This window comes from Ovis canadensis, chromosome 12 (genome assembly GCF_042477335.2).
Source record: "Ovis canadensis isolate MfBH-ARS-UI-01 breed Bighorn chromosome 12, ARS-UI_OviCan_v2, whole genome shotgun sequence".
NCBI classification, from domain to species: domain Eukaryota; kingdom Metazoa; phylum Chordata; class Mammalia; order Artiodactyla; family Bovidae; genus Ovis; species Ovis canadensis.
The window spans coordinates 29,790,001-29,809,419 of record NC_091256.1 but is presented as its reverse complement, the minus strand read 5'-3'; the positions used below and the strand labels follow the sequence as shown (position 1 = coordinate 29,809,419).

At 37.4% G+C, this 19,419-nt stretch overlaps 1 protein-coding gene across 1 annotated transcript in view; it reads left to right on the top strand.

Annotated features, from left to right (window-relative positions):
* USH2A (usherin) overlaps nucleotides 1-19,419 on the top strand; it is a 939,490-nt gene that overhangs the window by 519,678 nt on the left and 400,393 nt on the right. The window contains exons 35-36 of the mRNA XM_069544562.1: nucleotides 12,744-12,895; nucleotides 18,019-18,181. Of these exons, the coding sequence (XP_069400663.1) occupies nucleotides 12,744-12,895; nucleotides 18,019-18,181 (315 nt within the window). The remainder of the gene's footprint in view (nucleotides 1-12,743; nucleotides 12,896-18,018; nucleotides 18,182-19,419) is intronic.

The following is a 19,419-nucleotide window of genomic DNA, read 5'->3' as shown; positions in this document are numbered from 1 at the left end:
CAGCTCTTATCCAGTGGCCCTTTCCTGTCACTCCAGTGCTTTTGCAGCTTCCTGAGTCTGTTCTCATCCTTTACCCTGCAAACAGTTACTACCTGGGGATGCATTATCATCACTTGCTGCCTTTCTTTAACTCTACCCACATCTCTGTAAGTAATGCCTGCACTAAACTTTTCTCAATCGTCCATTTTAGTTGTCATCAGATTTCTACTGAGATCCTGACTGGTGCCTGAATCTCATTTAATCCACTCTTCACACACAGAATTTGGCAGTGGGGTGGGGGAACTAGGTGTGGGATAAATGTAAAAGCTTTCCCTTATTCTGAGGCTGACAAAAGTAAATAAGTAATCAAATACATTCTATCTTGTTGCACTTTGTTTTGGCACAGTAGACATTTTTAAAGTAAATAAGGACAGCCGTGCTTGAAAGTTCTAGATGCAGGTTGTTTATCTAATACTCCTGTGATATTTCATTTTTAAATAGCAATCCACTTGTATCTCATTGAAAGCTTTCAATGTATTATTATGAAATCTGTATTATAACTAATTAAATAATGGTTTATGAAAGTTTTCTTCTTGAAGAAGTTGCTTCAAGTGCAAGTTCAAAGATCAGTGTCTCAAATAAGCCTTATCTCCTAGCATACCTGGACTAGGTTAGTATCTGCCTTCCCTGCCTCACCCCCCATGTTTCCTTCTGGTTTTCTTGTTAATCAGCTTTACATACATATAATGCTTTTAGTCTGTCTTCTCACTTAGATTGAAAGTTTTCTGAAGGCAGGGGCCAGGACTGTTTTGATTACTTCTGTATTCCAAGCATGCCTGACACAAAGTACCTCCTCCATAAATATTTGCCAACGAATCAGATTTCTATGGTGACTCTGTGGTAAAGAATATCCCTCCAAGCAGGAGACATGGGTTCGATCCCTGGGTCAGGAAGTTCCCCGGAAGAAGGAAATGGCAACCTTCTCCAGTATTCTTGCCTGGGAAGTCCTATGGACAGAGGATCCTGGTGGGCTACAGTCCATGGGTTGCAAAGAGTTGGACATGAGTTAGCCAATAAACGACAACAGATTACTACACTAGTGGATTACCGAAAATCAAAGCCCAATAGATTTTTTCCAAAAATTATTTTATATCTTTTAGTAAGTAGCTGTTTGTTTCACACTGCACTCCTGGGCTTGACTAGGGTAGAGGAGGGATATTACATAAAGAGTTAGCAAATACATTTAAGAAACTGCTAGGTGGTAGGATGAATGGATAAAAAAGATGTGGTACATATATAATAAATAGAATATTACTCAGCCACTAAAAGAATGAAACAATGCCATTTGCCACAACATGGGTGAAACTCAATATCATCATACTAAGTGAAGAAAGTCAGACAAAGACAAATATCATATATCACTTATATGCAGGATCTTCAAAAAATGATACAAATGAACTTATTTACAAAACAGACTCACAGGCTTATAGAATGAATTTAAGATTACTGGGGGGGGGAAGATTTGGGGGGTAAATTGGAAGTCTGTAATTGACATGTACACATTGCTACACATATTTAAAATAATAGATAACTAATAGGGACCTACTGTATAGCTCAAAGAACTCTTCATTACTACATAATAACCTAAGTGGGAAAAAAAATCTGGAAAAAAGTGGTATATGTATCAGTGCAACTGACTTTTCTATAGACCTGACACACAACATTGTTAATCAGCTGTATTTCAATATGAAATAAGACATAGGAAAAAAAGAGAAATTGCTAGATGATGGCAGACAGCATACAGGTAAGGAATACAGATTTGTCTCAAGTGTGTTTTTGAGAGGTGTGCAGATTATTTGTTTTTACAAGACATGTGCAGTTTGTGACATAGAGCGGAGTAGGAGGGACAGTCTAAGGAGAGATTCTCGTAACAGACTGGGCTTGAACTCACCCTGGAAGAGAGGAACAGGTCTAAACTCTTGCCTTTGCATTCATAACACTTAATTCCTAAGGGACTTTCATACACACTCATTGGATTCTCACGTTCAGTCAGTCAGACCACCAAGGCAGGGAATGGTGCCCTAATTTTATTGAGGAGGAAATACAAACTTGGAAAGTGTGAGCTCCCTGACCAAGTTTTAAACATGTGTAGTCATGAGAGAATGGCTATGTGCAGTGAGAGAAATTCCTTGAAAGGGCAGCCACCAGCTGGAGAGCCTTCCACTTTGCCCTCTAATTTTATGTCTACAGCTTACTTGTTCTCCACAGCATTTAGGAGAGTGCCTAGAATGTAGTTGGAGAAGGCAGTGGCACCCCACTCCAGTACTCTTGCCTAGAAAATCCCATGGACAGAGGAGCCTGGTAGGCTGCAGTCCATGAGGTCGCTAGGAGTCGGACATGACTGAGCGACTTCACTTTCACTTTTCACTTTCATGCATTGGAGAAGGAAATGGCAGCCCACTCCAGTATTCTTGCCTGGAGAATCCCAGGGACGGGGGAGCCTGGTGGGCTGCCATCTATGGGGTTGCACAGAGTCGGGCACGACTGAAGAGACTTAGCAGCAGCAGTAGCAGCTAGAACATAGTAAATGCTTCACACTGTGTTGATTGAATGAATAATGATGTACATGTATAGGCATATAACAGACAATGATTGCCCATAAATGTATATTTCTGCACTTTGATATTTTTCCTCCTGACAAATATGGAGTAAACATCTTTTCATGTCAGTATATAGCTTGCCCTCATTTTTTTCTTGCTTACTTGAAAGTCATTGAGTAAAACCATAGCTCTAAAGAAATGTACTCAGTCTCATTAATAAGTTGGGAAATAAAAAATAATACCAAATCAAGATAATATTTTATGAAAAAAACACTCGCAAAAATTTAACAGAGTAACTGTATGTGGTCTTTTTGATGATACAGAATGATAACTCACAGATACTATTGGTGTTAATAGGAATTGATGCACTTTGAAAAAGAGTTGAGTTTTGCCTAGTAAAGTTAAATATATCCCAACAACTCCACTCCAAAATCTATACCCTAGGAAACTTGTACACATGAGCCTCAGGACACATGTACAAAAATGCTTATAGCTACATTGGTCTTTCAACCAAAGTGTGGAAATACTCTAAGTATGAACAGTAGAATAGATATATAAATTATACAACAATGAAAATGAATGAAGTATGGCTATCCTTAATAATATGAAGAGAATCCAGACATATTATGTTGAGCAAAAGAATATGCAAAAAAATGCATAAATCTGATTTCAAATACAAAGCAGAAAGCCACACAAAGCTGCTTTGTTTAGGGATGGTTTCCTAGGTAGAGAAGTAAGAACATGGTTCTTAAAGTCAACCAAGTTGTCACCTTCCAACTGGTTGGTAAGGTAGAAGGGTGGGTGGAAGGGTTGGAATCATGAAGGAGTCACAGGAAATTTCTGGGGTACTTAGCAGTATTCTGTGCTGTAACCTTGGTGATAGTTATAAGAGCTTTCCTCTTTGTTTTAAAAACATAACTTTTTATGTACTTCTTTTATTATGTTTTATTACATAATTTTTAAAAGATAGAAAAAAAGTGGGTTTCAAACCTGTTTTTCTCACCTATAAAGGGAAAGTAAAATTCTTTCTGCTTTCAAGAATATTTCCTAAGGACCAAAGTATCTGATTAAACAGTTGTTTTTTTTTTCATCAACTTCTGAATTTCAAAGGTTTGCCTCTTCTGTCATACTCCCCAACATGACAGTTTTTGTTTTGTATTTTAATTAATTTTTGTATTTTGAGATGATTCTAGATTTACATGCAGTTTGTAGGAGATAATGCAAAAAGATCCCATTACCTTTTGTCCAGTTTCCCTAAATGGCAACATCTTCCAAAGCTATGGTATACTATTATAAGCATTTATAATAGTAATAAGATTTTGATATTGGTTCAGTCAAGATACAAAACAAAGGTATGACTTTTTTAATCCTCAAAAACATTCTCTTTCTAAATCATTAGAGGTAAGTTGGTGTTTTGGTGACAGATTTTTATGAGTATTTTTGTTGCTAACTTCACAGTCCATCTCTGATAAAGATATTTTCTGACTAGTGACACAGCATATCAGTCTAACACATCCCAGTCCTAAGCTCATAAGTTTGTTTTATTAAAGAAGAGAAAGTACAGTTGATCCTGGAACAATATGGGAGGAAAGGCTACTGATTCACCAAGCAGTAAAAAAAGCCATATAAAGTTATCCCTTGGCATCTGCAGGGGATTGGTTCCAGTATGCTCAAATCTCCACAGTAACCTCCATATTCCCAATTCTGTATCCTTGAATTCAACCAATTGTCAATTGTGAAAGTGAAGCCGTTCATTCGTGTCCGACTCTTTGCGACCCCGTGGACTGTAGCCTACCAGGCTTCCACATCCATGGGATTTTCCAGACAAGAATCCTGGAGTGGGTTGCCATTTCCTTCTTCAGGAGATATTTCCAACCCAGGGATTGAACCCAGGTATCCTGCATTTTAGGCAGATGCTTCACTGTCTGAGCCACCAAGGAAGTAGAGTGTCTCTGTCAATTGTATAGTACTGTATTTATCTTTTTCTGAGAAGGCAACGGCACCCTACTCCAGTACTCTTGCCTGGAAAATCCCATGGACAGAGGAGCCTGGTGGGCTGCAGTCCATGGGGTCGCTAAGGGTCGGACACGACTGAGAGGCTTCACTTTCACTTTTCACTTTCATGCATTGGAGAAGGAAATGGCAACCCACTCCAGTGTTTTTGCCTGGAGAATCCCAGGGACTGGGGAGCCTGGTGAGCTGCCGTCTATGGAGTCGCACAGAGTCGGACACGACTGGGGTGACTTAGCAGCAGGAGCAGTATTTATCTTTTTAAAAAGTCCATGTGTAAGTGAACCCACACAGTTCAAATCCATGTTGTTCAATTTCAAAGTCAGCTGTATATAAAAGTGTTAAAGATATTACTCTTAGAATATGCCATGGACTAAAGATGGAATGTGGAGTTCCCACAGCCCTGCCTAGGTTGCAACTACTTAAGATCCATTCAGGAAGATGTGCATTTAAAAATTATTATTTTTTCTTTTTAGTATTTTTAGCTATCTCACTTCTCCCTATTTCCATGGTCTTCCTTATGCTAGTCTATTATATATGTCATTCTAGGTTAATTTTTCTAACGAAGACTTTCATTATGCCTCTGGTTAGTACACGAAAATGTGAAAATGTCGATGGTTCTCCTTTGAATCATAAAATCCCAATTCCTTGAATGGCATTCAAGGTCCTAACTTCCCTGTGAAGGCTTATTTCTATTAAACTTGAACCAATTACAGCAACAAAAAGTAACAAAATACTGGTCTATTCAGGATATCTTAACTATACCTTGCACTTATTTGTTTCCGCACATTGGTAAATATCGTTTCTCCACCAGGAACATCTTTCTAAGTCATTGCTTTTTCTTTCTTATGGAAGAAACTATGGAAGACACAGCTTCCTTGCATGTCAGACTTGACTGCTCTGAAAAGCTTTTAGGACTCACTTTAGCCAGGGTGATTGTTCCCTGTTAGAAGCATCTGTACTTAACTGGTTATACCCTTTGTTGGGTGTAAAGGTCTTGTGGCACTTATTACTCATCTCTTAGATTGTTATTTAGTTAGACCTGTGTTTTTAACCCTTGTCTTACTTCCGTAAAGGTAGATACTATTTCTTTCTGTCTCTCAAAGTACCAAGAAAAGTACCTTTCAGGTAACTGACTTTCAATAAACATATGGTAATTTTTTATTAAGCTCAACCTAATTGCTTTTAGGGCTAGAGTGTGTTCATCAGTTCTTAATTTGAGTGGATTTTCCACATATTTTAGAAGAGAAAATTAGGCTGGAAATGGATAACAAGAGTAGTGCAGTGGTGTGATGAGATTGCCAGGTTCTACCCATTAATTTCTCCTTGTATGACTTTGGGAAATAGCTTAGTTCCTCTAAGACTGTATTTTGTCATCTTCATAACAAGGAAACTACTATGTTCTAAATTGTTCTAATTTCTTGGTGTTGTCGGTTTTAACAGAAATAACTCAAATAAACCATACAGCCTACTGTCTGACTCAAAGTAAGTGTTCAGTACATTCTTTAAAATAATAAAGTGTTTTATAATTTCAAAAATACTCAGTTCAGTTCAGTTGCTCAGTCATGTCCACTCTTTGTGACCCCACAGACTGCAGCACACCAGGCTTCCCTGTCTATCACCAACTCCCGGAGCTCACTCAAACTCATGTCCATTGAGTTGGTGATGCTGTCCAACCATCTCATCCTCTGTTGTCTCCTTCTCCTCCCACCTTCAATCTTTCCCAGCATCAGGGTATTTTCAAATGAGTCAGTTCTTTGCATCAGGTGGCCAAAGTATTGGAGTTTCAGCTTTAGCATCAGTCCTTCCAATGAATATTCAGGACTGATTTCCTTTAGGATAGACTGGTTGAATCTCCTTGCTGTATAAGGGACTCTCAGGAATCTTCTCAACACCACAGTTCAAAAGCATCAATTCTTTGGCACTCAGCTTTCTTTATAGTTCAACTCTCACATCCATACATGACTACTGGAAAAAACCAAAGCTTTGACTAGATGAACATTTATTGGCAAAGTAATGTCTCTGCTTTTTAATATGCTGTCTAGGTTGGTCATAGCTTTTCTTCCAAGGAGTAAGCGTCTTTTAATTTCATGGCTGCAGTCACCATCTGCAGTGATTTTGGAACCCCCCAAAATAAAGCCTCTTACTGTTCCACTCTTTCCCATCTATTTGCCGTGAAGTGAGGGAACCAGATGCCATGATCTTAGTTTTCTGAATGTTGAGTTTTAAACCATTTAGTTATTCATATGTGTCTTGTGCTGTAGTCAAAGAAGGAAAGTGTCTTCTTAGACTTCATTTTAAAAGTCCAGTAGATTATATTCACTCATTTTTGTAACTCACATTGGGAATCTGAGGTCAATAAAAATTGTTGTGTTAAGAGATATTTTAGACTTATTGCTTATTAGTGTATATTTTGGTAACTGAATTTTACAATGTTTCATATCATACCTAATTCTATTTGCATCAAAACATTTGCTAATAAAAATAAGTTATGAAATCTGCTTGCCTATTTTGATAAGAAATGGGATTTTTTTCAAATGATATTTCTTATCATCTACAAATTTACCAAGAAATTTAACTTTGTGTCCTTAACTCAATATTTCATAATAAATGGTCTCAGAAACAGACGAAATATCTTGTTTTAGGCTCTTTTGATGGGGGACATATCTGAATTCCAGCTCTAAAACACAATAGTATCCCACTTTGGTCCTGCCTTGAGATCTGATGGTAACTGGTAAGACCTAGACCAAAAGGCAGAAAACCCAGAGAGGTCAGCACCTACTGTTTTGTCCTCACAACATGTTGATCCCAACTTCCTGGGACAGGGAACTCATCTTGCTAGTTAGTACTCAGCAAAGGCCTGCTTGATCACTGACTGCATGTGGTATGATCAGATGTGTGTTTTGCAAACTGCCCTTCTGTGTTATGAAGAATGAATTCTCTGGAAGCATGAATAATGCATCAAAACAGGAGACGTAAGAGACATCGGTTCCATCCCTGGGTTGAGACGCTCCCCTGGAGTGGGAAATGGCAACCCACTCCAGTATTCTTGCCCAAAGAATCAACATGGACAGAGGAGCCTGTGGATACAGTACATGGGGTCACAGAGAGTTGGACACGACTGACGTGACTTCACACACACACACACACACACACACACACACACTTCTATTATGAGATGGTGGCAGAGTGGACTAGATAGCCATGGATATGGAGATGGGAAAGGATGAATTTGGAATGTAAGATCTCCAGGACTGAGGATGGAGTTGGTGTGGTGGATGAAGGAGAGCATCCAAAATGATTTAAAAGGCAGACTGCATTGTTTTCAGTGTACAATGTTTTTATAATTGATCTTTTTGTCTTTTCTACAAATACTGTCTAATATAGGTTACCTATAGAATGCTGGGAAATTGTGTGTGTGTGTGTGTGTGAGAGAGAGAGAGAGAGAGAAAAAAAGAGAAAGAGAGAGCTCACGTCCATTGAGTCTGGACTTCAGTCTAATTTATCCTGAAAGTCAGGTGCATACAGGATAGTAAAAATGTGAGCAGTTAACTGTCACAAATCTCACTTAATTTCATTCTCAGCTCATTTGCATTGTGCTCATCTGACTCTGAACCCTTGTCTCGGTGACTGTCTATTATTTCTTTACCCATAGTTCCAAATGTCATGGTTATCTAGTTTCTGAGCAGATCTTGCTAGCAGTTGACTTGCTAGAGTCAGGTAGACAAAACAAAGAAGTTACATTTGAGAGGCCGTCACTGAGGGAGAATGGAGAACTCAAAATGGAGACACAGGCATGAATGAAATGTAGCCAGTATGTGATGTTAACAGGAAAAGCTAGCCAAGTGTCCTCCACCTACTCAGTCCTGGAGGGTATCACTGAATTAGGGAATATAGTCTCTGATATCCATAATGCACAGTTTGAATCCTCACAAAATGATTCTCTTATATTCATTATTGCCTCTGTGAAAAGACAGGAAAGTGTATAGTGCTTGCTGGAAAGAATTCCTTCAAAAATGGTTAAGATTTTAAAGTTTGCACTTCATGGATGAGATTTAGTTATAATGAAAATTAACTCCTATAAAATATCTCATTTCCCAATATGTCAGACAAATGAGATATTATGCACATAATCCCGGCAGAAAAGAAATTCTCTGTTCCCCAATTATGTAAGAAAAGGAAATATTGATTTGGGTACTTTCTATTTCAGTGTTGAAAAGCAGATCAAGTAGATGGCATTCCAGGGGTCTTAAAATTTCTTTAAGAGCTTCTGCAACATGTGATTTGCACATAAGTGCAATAGCATAAGTGATTTGTGCACTGGGTGCCCATTGCATAGAATGATTGCATATCAGAGTGCCCAGCGCATAATAATTTCTTGTCTTTTTTATTATTGGGCTTCCCAAGTGGTGCTAGTAGTAAAGAACCCATCTATCAATGCAGGAAACATAAGAGACACAGGTTCACTCCCTGGGTCAGGAAGATTGCCTGGAGGAGGGCATGGCAACCCATTGCAGTATTCCTGCCTGGAAAATCCACGGACAGAGGAGCCTGGTAGGCTGCAGTCTATAGGGTCACACAGAGTCAGACACGCCTGAAGCAACTTAGCATACACAGAGCCATTATTATTAGCGTGATTTTTATCTCTTCCTTCTTTTAAATTTTCCATGTGCTAGTTGGGTTTTCACTATGTCTCTCTCATGTCTTACTTTTAATTCACTTGTTCTTTTGTGTGTCAAGTATTAAATGACATTAGATGTCATGTTCGAATAAGGGGAACAGATGCTGGTGGTTGCACTATTTTGTGGAGCCAGAGTGGTACATGAAATTTTCTCAAAAACAAGCTGGATGTTTTCTTTCTTCCTGCTTCTACCCTCCTAGCAGTGCCTCCTCTTGGTGAAACTTTCTAGAAAGTCAACCAGCAAGAGAGCTAAAAATGGAGTGTGTTGGCTCTTGGGCTCAGTGTGCAGACCAGGCGCTAGAAGTGTGGACATGTCAGGTGTCATCAGATGATTTAGGTGAATTACCAGCTAAGCTGTCCAGTCTCCATGCCTACTCTTCTACCTTCCACTACTGATGATAATCACTGCATGCTTCAACCCCAAATGGTGCTACTAAGTGTTGAACAGATGAATATGCTCTTACCCTCTGTCCCTATAGTCAGGTCTGGGTAGTATTAACTCCCCTTTCAGTTTAGATACATCCCACCTGGATATTCTAGATACTTAAAACCTAAACTGTAAACCAACTTTCTTTATATAAATCAACAGAGAAGAGGAGGAGGGAAAATTAGTTATTATATAGAAATCTCTGTATAGTAAGCAAGAAATAAAAAATAACCTCTTCAATGCTTGTTTCTATAACTAGTTAAGGCCATGGTTGATATTTACAATTTCTTCCATTTGCTGTCAGCCCCTAGCCTATCTGCTTGGGATTTTTGACTCAGAGAGGCAACCCAATGTTTATTATTAAAAGCTCTATGCCCTTAGTGGTTGTGGCTTAAATTGCTTTAGACTTCCAATAGTCACATGATCAGATCTGTCAGACAAAGGGGTGCCCTTGAGAAAGTCCAGGATGTCAGCATGTGGAAGGAACCTAATTCCTCCTCCCTCATAGTAACTTTTTCTTTGCATGTTGTTACAGTTGCACAAAGATCCCAAGTTGCCAGATAATATTCTTGTTTCTAATTTACTGGTACCTTGGTGCCCCATGATATAAGCATTCCTTTTTGTGAGTAGAGAAAGCACAAATAGTTTGAAGAGCATATTGACTATAATATTGGAAGGAAACATGCTGACTAAAAAGTTAACAGAAATAATTCAGTAAAGCATACAACCTTTTGTCTGACTCAACGTAAGTGTTCAGTACATTTTAAATAAAAAAGTGTTTTATAAGTTGAAAAATACTTACATGGCATTTAAAAAAATGATTTAAGAAATGATCTTAAGAAAGATTCTCACATTTTCTCACTATAGAAAAACCAGCATCAAATACTAGTCCCTAGTTCAAAGCAGTTACAGCATCCTACAGGGATTCCGGATCCACAGGGTGACTTCAGCTTGGGCTGTAATGTGCATTTCCAAAGGCCATTTCTGCAATTTCCCAGGTTATGGGTTAATGAGTTATAAGATGGGTCACTTCCATAGTATTAATTCACTTCCCCTCTCTTTTGTTATAAACTGATTTCTTAATCAAAAGCAACATTGTAAGGGATATTGTGACAACAGGCACAGCATTCATAAGTTCACAGATGATGGTGCTTCCAGACACTGTGAAGTTTCTAGAAATGAGCAACTCCCACCCAGGAGAGGTGGACGCTTATGATGTTTTCTGGTGTTATGATTGCCTGAGTGACGCTGTCCCTGATACAATGATGAATGAGGGCTTGATCTACTTTTAAGACATTCAGAAGACCAGATCTGTTGTTCATAAGACTGAGAGTCCATTCTCCAGGAAGACAGCTCTCAAGGACTCTCTTGATGACATTTGATTTTGCTAGTCTTCTATTGCAAAACTCATTCCTTCTCAAAATGCTATTTTGAGCTGTCCTATAATATCAACCTTCTAGCGAGGTGTTTTTTTTTTTTATATTTCAGGTATCTAGGTATCCTTTTCTCCCTATAGTGTTAAATTTTCATTCTGTTTGGATGCTGGTATTATGGCTATGCTGCATATAAGTTAATTTATTCATTTACTCAATATTTTTTAAGTGCCTACTTCCCAGATGGTGCTAGTGGTAAGGAACCTGCCTTGCAATGCAGGAGATGCTGGAGACACAGATTTGATCCCTGGGTAGGGAAGATCTCCTGGAGCAGGGCACAGGAACCCACTCCAGTATTTTTGCCCAGGAAATCCCATTGACAGAGGAGCCTGGCGGGCTACAGTCCGTGGAGTTGCAAAGAGTCAGACACGACTGAAGCAGCTTAGCATAAACCATGGTTTAGGCACAGTGCTAAGCTCTAAAAACATACAGGTGAGGAAGTCAAGATTACCTTGGGGAGCCTATGGCCCATTGGAGATGTCAGGCAATTACATAAGGAATAATAATACTAATAATGTGAGAAGTGGCTAAGCGCTACGATGGAGATGTGCTGTCTGCTAGTGGAGAAGAACCTAACATTTGTCTTCAAGGAAGACTGATAGAGGAACGGTTAAGATAATTCTTCAAGGGCACACTCAGGAGGCCACTGTGAAATTAATTTACCTTTGAAAGACATTCTAATTTAGCATGTAAGCAAAGTTCTGTTTCTTAACATATGATGTTTAATGAGTGGGGATATTTCCAGTGAGCAGAGATCCCTAACCTCCTTTTAAAGAAGGTGCACCATCCCACCCAATGCACATTGGAATGGAAGAAATCAAATGATTATATTCATTAGCCCTGCAGTCTCTCAAATCTCTGTTAGTTGATTTCATGAAAGTACACGTAACTTCTAAAACAAATTTGAGTTGATCATTAAATCTCCCAAGTCATAGCTTCTCTACCCTGTATGTGAGTGTCTCGTGAATGGATCTGTGAAAGTTGCATGGGCTTTACATTTAGGTGATTCAGTGTTGTAATTGAGAGCATGGGCTCTGGAGCCAGATTCAAATCCTGATTCTCATATTTGCCAGCTCTGTGACCTTGAGCAAGTTACCTAAGTTATCTGTATCTGACTTGGCTCATCTATGAAATAGTGAGGATAATACTGCACTTATTATAGTAGTACTGTGAAGAGAGAATTAAAAAAGAGGATGCACTTGGAACAGTGCCTGGTACATCCTGAGTCACACATAATGTTTTACCAAACAGGGTCACTGGACTTTTAAAGCACATCTATCAGGGTATCATTTTAGAAAACAATGCAAATTGTAAATGTACTTACTTTATTCATTTCTGATATGGAACCCAATGACAGCAGTTAACATGATGCAATAGGAAGCTTCCTATACTGGGACTCAGTTTTTATTTGTACCTCTATACTAATTAGCTTAACAATTTGAGATTCAAGAATTTAAAGCCTGTTTTATCCTTTGGAAGTAGATAGAGTTTAGACTAAGGGAGAGACTGTGATTCCATGCAATTAGAAATTGCATCAAGAAGTGCATGCTTCTTTTAAGACCTTCTTTGCTGTTGTCTATCATACTAAAAGACAATTATTATTGCCTTCCCAGGTGTTATCACAAGTTATGGGCTGTATCTCGATGGTATATTAATTCACAACTCCTCAGAACTCAGTTGTCATGCTTCTGGATTCGCTCCTTGGAGCTTGCATTCCTTCAGGGTCCAAGCCTGCACGGCCAGAGGTTGCGCTCTGGGCCCACTGGTGAGTGTGGCAATTTACATCCCAGGTATGCACTAAATGTCAGATGACAATGAATAGGCGACTCTCCACAGCTAGCCTTTCAAGTAGGAGGGGAGATGTGCTTTTTATAAAATTTCATTTAAGAGTTAGTAGGATTTTATATTCAACATAAATTTTAAGATTGCACATAGGTCTAGTGAAGGACAAAATCTACATTTTATTGAAATTTCAAAAGGTAGGTTGACCAGGCAGGCTTGCCTAATATAGTGACATATTTAAAGAGGATGCTTTTCTTCCTAGTAATAAGTAAGTGTCTGATTAAAAAGTGAAAATAATTGAAAGGCCCTAACTGTCACAGTATGGCAACACTGCTCCCCAACAAGTATGTTAATCAATTAAAAGATTGAGTTTGCCTCATCTATTAGAATAATACATTTTAATTTCATTAGTGTGATATATTCATAAGAACAGTATTTAAAATGTCATTAATATCCGCTTTTGATATCCACATTTCAGAAATCTTTATCTATCTATATTTCAATAGTAGTTAAAATATTGATAAAATTGTGCTTCTTATTATTGGTATAATTTCCAAAACCCAATTAATTGTATGTAATTCTCATAGACCAGCTTGACATTCTTCAGTCTCAAAACATCACATTTTACTCTTGTGCATATTTCTTGATCAATTAGACTTAGCTTCTTTTAAGGGAAATATTCATTTTTGATATTTTTTGGCTATATTTGCTAATGGCCTATCATTTTAATATACTCTGTCTCCACTGAAGAGTGTATTGTATAAATATTACCCTTGAAAAACAGCTCTACCATTTAAATTTTTGCTTCCTTAGTTTTGAGCACACCTCCCATTTTGCTTCAGAGATTGGTGGCTTTCCAAGCTGCTAACATCATCTATCAGTGGAGCTGAGCTGTAGTCTTTATTGCCATTAAGTATTTCATAGCCTAGACCCTTGATGGTTACTTACTCTTAAAAGCAGGAATGGCAATAGGCCAGCCTTTCTTCTCCATTCAAAAAAAGAAAAAGAAACAAAAGAACATTTCCCATGAGCTTAAAAGTGAGGCTTTTTCAAAAAAATAAACTACAAGTTGCGGTCCCAGCGAGTAAATTGGGTCCCAGTCTGTCTCCTGGTGTTCTGGTCACTGTAAACAAGGGGGACACGGTTATCAGTCTGTCTTGTGCAGATAGTAGGTGATGTTGACCTGAAGGAATCAAAGGCATAAAACCCCGATAGAAAGGGGGAAACGGAATTGGATTGTAAAACCCTGCTCTCCGAAGCCTCACGCATTGTAGACTCAGTCTTAGCTTAAAGCACAGAGTTATTTTCTCCCCTTGGTCTTCTTCTTTATCCTGTGCTCAGTATGCAAACACTTTTCCCAAGTCAATGATCCATCTCTAGTCACTGAGATGGAATAGCAATGTCTTTATTTAGAACAAGTCAACTCGGTGCTGCCAAGAAGTTAAAACCCATGATGTTCAATTGATTTCTAATTTTTTTTTTTTACCAATTATAATATATATTATGCCCATAAGAGATCCCATATTTGAGTACTTTAGATAGCCTTGGATATCTATCACAATCATTAAAGATATTACTGAGTCAATTCTTGTCAATGGTTTTTTTTCAATGTGTTATGATTTAAGAAATCTAGGAATCAATTGTAAAAGCCAGACTTTCCTATCATTAATTATATATATATATACACACACACACATATTCCGTTCAGGTCAGTTGCTCAGTGGTGTCCAACTCTTTGTGGCCCCGTGGACTGTAGCATACCAGGCTTCCCTGTCCATCACCAACTCCCGGAGCTTGCTCAAACTCATGTCCATTGAGTCAGTGATGCCATCCAACCATCTCATCCTCTGTCATCCCCTTCTCCTCCTGCCTTCAATCTTATGCAGCATCAGGGTCTTTTCCAGTGAATCAGTTCTTCGCATCAGCTAGCCAAGTCTTTATATGCACACACACACATATATATAGATACATATACACAAATAATATGGCTAAATTTTGTTGAATATCATATATATCATGTTTGTGCTCAATTATGTCCAACTCTTTGCAAGCCCATGGACTGTAGCCCGCTGGGTTTCTCTGTCCATAGAGTTTTCCAGGTAAGTGTACTGGAGGGGGTTTGCAAATTCCTATAATCATTAATTATACATATATACATATGTTATCATATATACATATTGTATACTTATCACTTAAAGGTATTCTTTATCTAAAGGCCAATGTTGTAACAAATGTTTCATTGAAACAAAAAAGTTATGATTTTTATTTTTAAATCTTTTATTGGCAGAAATCAAACATTAAGTTTTCTGAAGAGTCAAACGTTTGTTCACCTAACAACGTTTCTTAGTAATAACTCTTGGTTTTTAGAAACAGAGGACTGTTTTACATCTTTTACATATTTAATATCATTGTTTTTCATGCACATAGGGAGATACCATTCAGTGTTTCCTATGACAAATATGCTTAATAGTGTTAAATGTAGTCTGGTTCACCCTCAAAATTTTCAAGGTTGTGCATGTAATAAAATACAGTTTAAAAATATGATGAATTTGATAAAATAGAATATTTTAAAAATAAAATTCATAAATTACATATCATTACCATCTTAATGTAGTATTACATGCTCAGTCACTTCAGCCGTGTTCAACTCTTTGTGACCCTATAGCCCATCAGGCTCCTCCATCCATGGGATTTCCCAGGCAGGAATCCTGGAGTGGGTTGCCATGAAAATATACATGGTGATCTTCCCAAGGCAGTGATGGAACCCATGTCTTCTGTGTCTTCTGCGTTGCAGGTGGATTCTTTACCACTGAGCCAGCTCTATATATTTTGTGCCTAAACAAGTTTATTCCCTGCTATTTGTTATTTAGAAGAAATTATTCTGTACCATCTGGGGAAAAAAAAATATTTCTGTGTAGTTTGTTCAGTTCTTGTTCATTTATACAATGTACTTGGCTTTTAAAGAAATTCCAGTGTAAAAAGCAATTTACAATGCCTTTGATTAAAATTTTAAGATGCTAATATGCATTGTCAAATTAAATCCAGTAACTGAGGTTTCATAAATATGTAAAATAACAAAAAATTAACAGAAAATACAACAGGGAAGAACTTTTTAAATGCGTTTCTTTTTTTCAGTTATATCACTGAATTGCAATTAGAAAGAAACTCAGAACATTTTGTGTTTCTACAATAAAATACAATGAATTTATCCACAGGAAGATCACTTTGCTGTTTTTTTTTCTCTTGTCCACTGTTGGGTAACACTGGTAGAGTCTAAGATGGGGAATTTCATGGCTGTATTTGCCTTGGAATACTCATTGGATTCAGTTCTCCAAGGACCTTCTTAAGGATGAAGTGTGAAACTATAGGTCACAGCTGTGTAATATGGTTATAAAGCTGCCTTAGTTTCTTGGTGATGGCACATTACACAGATAAATACACCCAACACACATGTGTTACATATACAGATTTCTGATACATTGTAAGAGTTTTATTAAGGGTAAAATTTTTGTTACAATGTTTGTTTTCCTTGCACAGGTCTCAATTTTTTTTTTTTTTCTGTGTCAGGGGAAGTTTTCAGGTGAAAACCAACTTAACCTTCAGAATGCCCTTTCTTAACATTTTTTAAGGCAAGGTTGATAAACAAAGTGTAAATTAAAAAAGTAAGTCAGAGCAGGAGAGTCCAACTACCAAATTTAATATAGAGGGAAGTACTGAAGTATTTATCCATATACATAAGGAGATTTTAAAACTATATTTTTATTTTGAATTAACTAGCTATTTGAGAATAATAACATAATTATCTGGATTTGTACTTAATTCTTCAACTGTTTGAGTTTTAGTTTATATCTGGAACACTTTAAAATCACTTTCTATGCAATAATTTGAACTATATACATAGACATTATGAAACCAATTGCTTTGTTATGAAATATTAAAATGATGAGTTGATATTTTTCCAGTCAAGTTTCTTTATCATTGTTCATACATAGCTATTAGACTAAAAAAATGAGTAGGAGTTATAGATCTAAAGAACCCCATAGCCTTTCTCAGATGAAAATAAAACATGTCATGACCTCATACTTATTAAAAATTAACACTCTGTCTTTTCCACATTTATTTTCATAATTGGGAAAGTGTATTCACCCTAACAAATGAAGGCTACATAATTGAGAATATTTGCCTGCCTAAGGATTTCATGTTTGATCACCTTCTTGTGAGGCATGAGCCTGTATTTTAAGAATAAGGTCAAAAGTATCAACATATTCAATATGTCTGAAAAGGCCAGATGTTCATGAGGGATGCTTATGAGCTCATGGTGATTCATTAACAAATTTAAGCCAATTATTAAATGATGGTAAAATACCCTAAACCCCTTTCTAGTTTCTTTCCCATTTCATCTTCCTCTGCTCTCTTAGTTATTTTTCTTATTTTGCTATTAAAATCTTTCTGGCCCCTGTGCAGTAAAGGATTATGTTTGAATCCTTCTCTTCAAATAATTCACTTTTTGTTCTTCTCATGTACATTCAATACCATTATATTAATGAAATTTCAGCTTTTGTGATTATACTTTAGGGATAGATTCACTCAGGTACATTTATCTCTTGATGTCTGGCATGGTGCCATTTGCACACACCTGGTAGTAACACAGCTCAGAGAAGTGAGGGTGTGTGTGTGTCTGTGAAGATGCTTGATGTGGCCTTTGACAAAGCCCAGCAGTCTATTACTCCAGTCAGGAGCTTACGAAAACAGACCTTATGCATTTCTTCTCTTTTGCAATCACACAAAAAAATTGTTTTTAAGCCACCCTAGAAATAGTCTGTGGATATGCACAGCCATAGGCATGATCACAGTGTGAGCTGATCCACATATTCTGGAAATCACAAACTGCCTTGGTCAGGAGCTCAAATTCTAAGCTTTAACAGCAGGAGGAAGAAAACATGAGGTATGCTTTGATCCTGCTGACAAAATGAGGTATTCATACAAGATGCGACTGTCAAAACAGTTTACTTCACAGCCAAAAGAGATTCTTTGAAGAAATATGCTCAAAGTGAAGCATGCGCTTATTTTATTTGCAAACAAAAATAAATCTTTTTATACTCACAGGTGGAAAATCGAACTCTGGAAGCTCCTCCTGAAGGAACAGTAAATGTGTTTGTCAAAACAGAAGGATCCCGAAAAGCCCACGTGAGGTGGGAACCGCCTTTTCACCCTAATGGACGCTTGATATACTCAGTCCTTTTTACTGGCACTTTCTATGCTGACCAAGGTAACCTGTTTGTCATCTTTAAACTTCCATAGCATTCGAAAATGATTTATTTTCTTTTGAATTTTTTTTCTTTTGACCACAGATTTAAATTTCTTTATATTTCCTACAATCCGCCTATACTGACAAGCTGGTTTGGCCTCACTCATTTTGTGGTTCTCATAGCAGCAAACAAAAGCTAAATCTGATCATTTATAGGAAGAGTAAGCTCTCAAGACCACACCTGATCTGTTCAACTCTGGGAAAGTGGGAATCAGTGTTCTGTGCTTAAATGAACACTTCAGGTGGTTCTGATGGTCACTCAACTTTAAGAAAGACTGGCCTAGGGTAGATATCTATATTCTTTCCCCCTTGCTTAATAAATGGTGAAATTATAAAACATTGTTCCTGCAAGAATTGGGTTTTCATTTTGCTGTCCATCTTCAGTAAACTCTTTTTGTGTGATCATTTTATCATTTCTGAACTAAGTTAGGGATGCTGTTGTGTGTTCCAGTAAATGAACTGGATGTGGGTTAGACTGCATAGGGTTCCTTGACAGGATTATCAAAAACAATCCAGTTCAATAAGTTAGGGTAGGGCTGGTTAGGTATGATAGTTATTTGAAGCAATTCCCATCATAGAGCAAAAAGCAGGCTTATAATTTACTGAAAACCTATTTGTTTTATTTTTTTAAGTGTTTACTTTCCTCATTTCCAGAAGTAGCCTATTTTTAAAGATGTTTTTTAACATTTCATTTTCCATTAGTAGCAAATAGGCAATAACATCAATATGCTCACATATACTATTAATGATAAAATTGTATTCCTCATGTTTTAAAACTTTAAGATGTTTCTTTTAAATTTTTTATTTTATACAGGGATATAGTTGATTAACAATGTGTTATTTTCAGGTGTACAGCAAAGTGGCTCATTTGTACACATATACGTATCTATTCTTTTTCATATTCTTTTCCCATTTAGGTTATTGCAGAGTATTGAGTAGAGTTCCCTGTGCTATACAGTAGGTCCTTGTTGGTTATCCACTTAAAATAAAGCAGTGTATATATTCATCCCAAACTCTTCATTTATCCTCCCCACCTCTCTGATTCTAGATCATCTACAGGAATTAATCACATCCTCAAAGTGGAAAACAGGTGAGGAGAGAGGATAACAGCCCTTTCTGAAATTGAGAAAGGCATTCTTATTTGTGTACTGTGTTGACTAGTAAATGTACAGTGAGTTCAGTGCGTTTCAGTGTCTGAG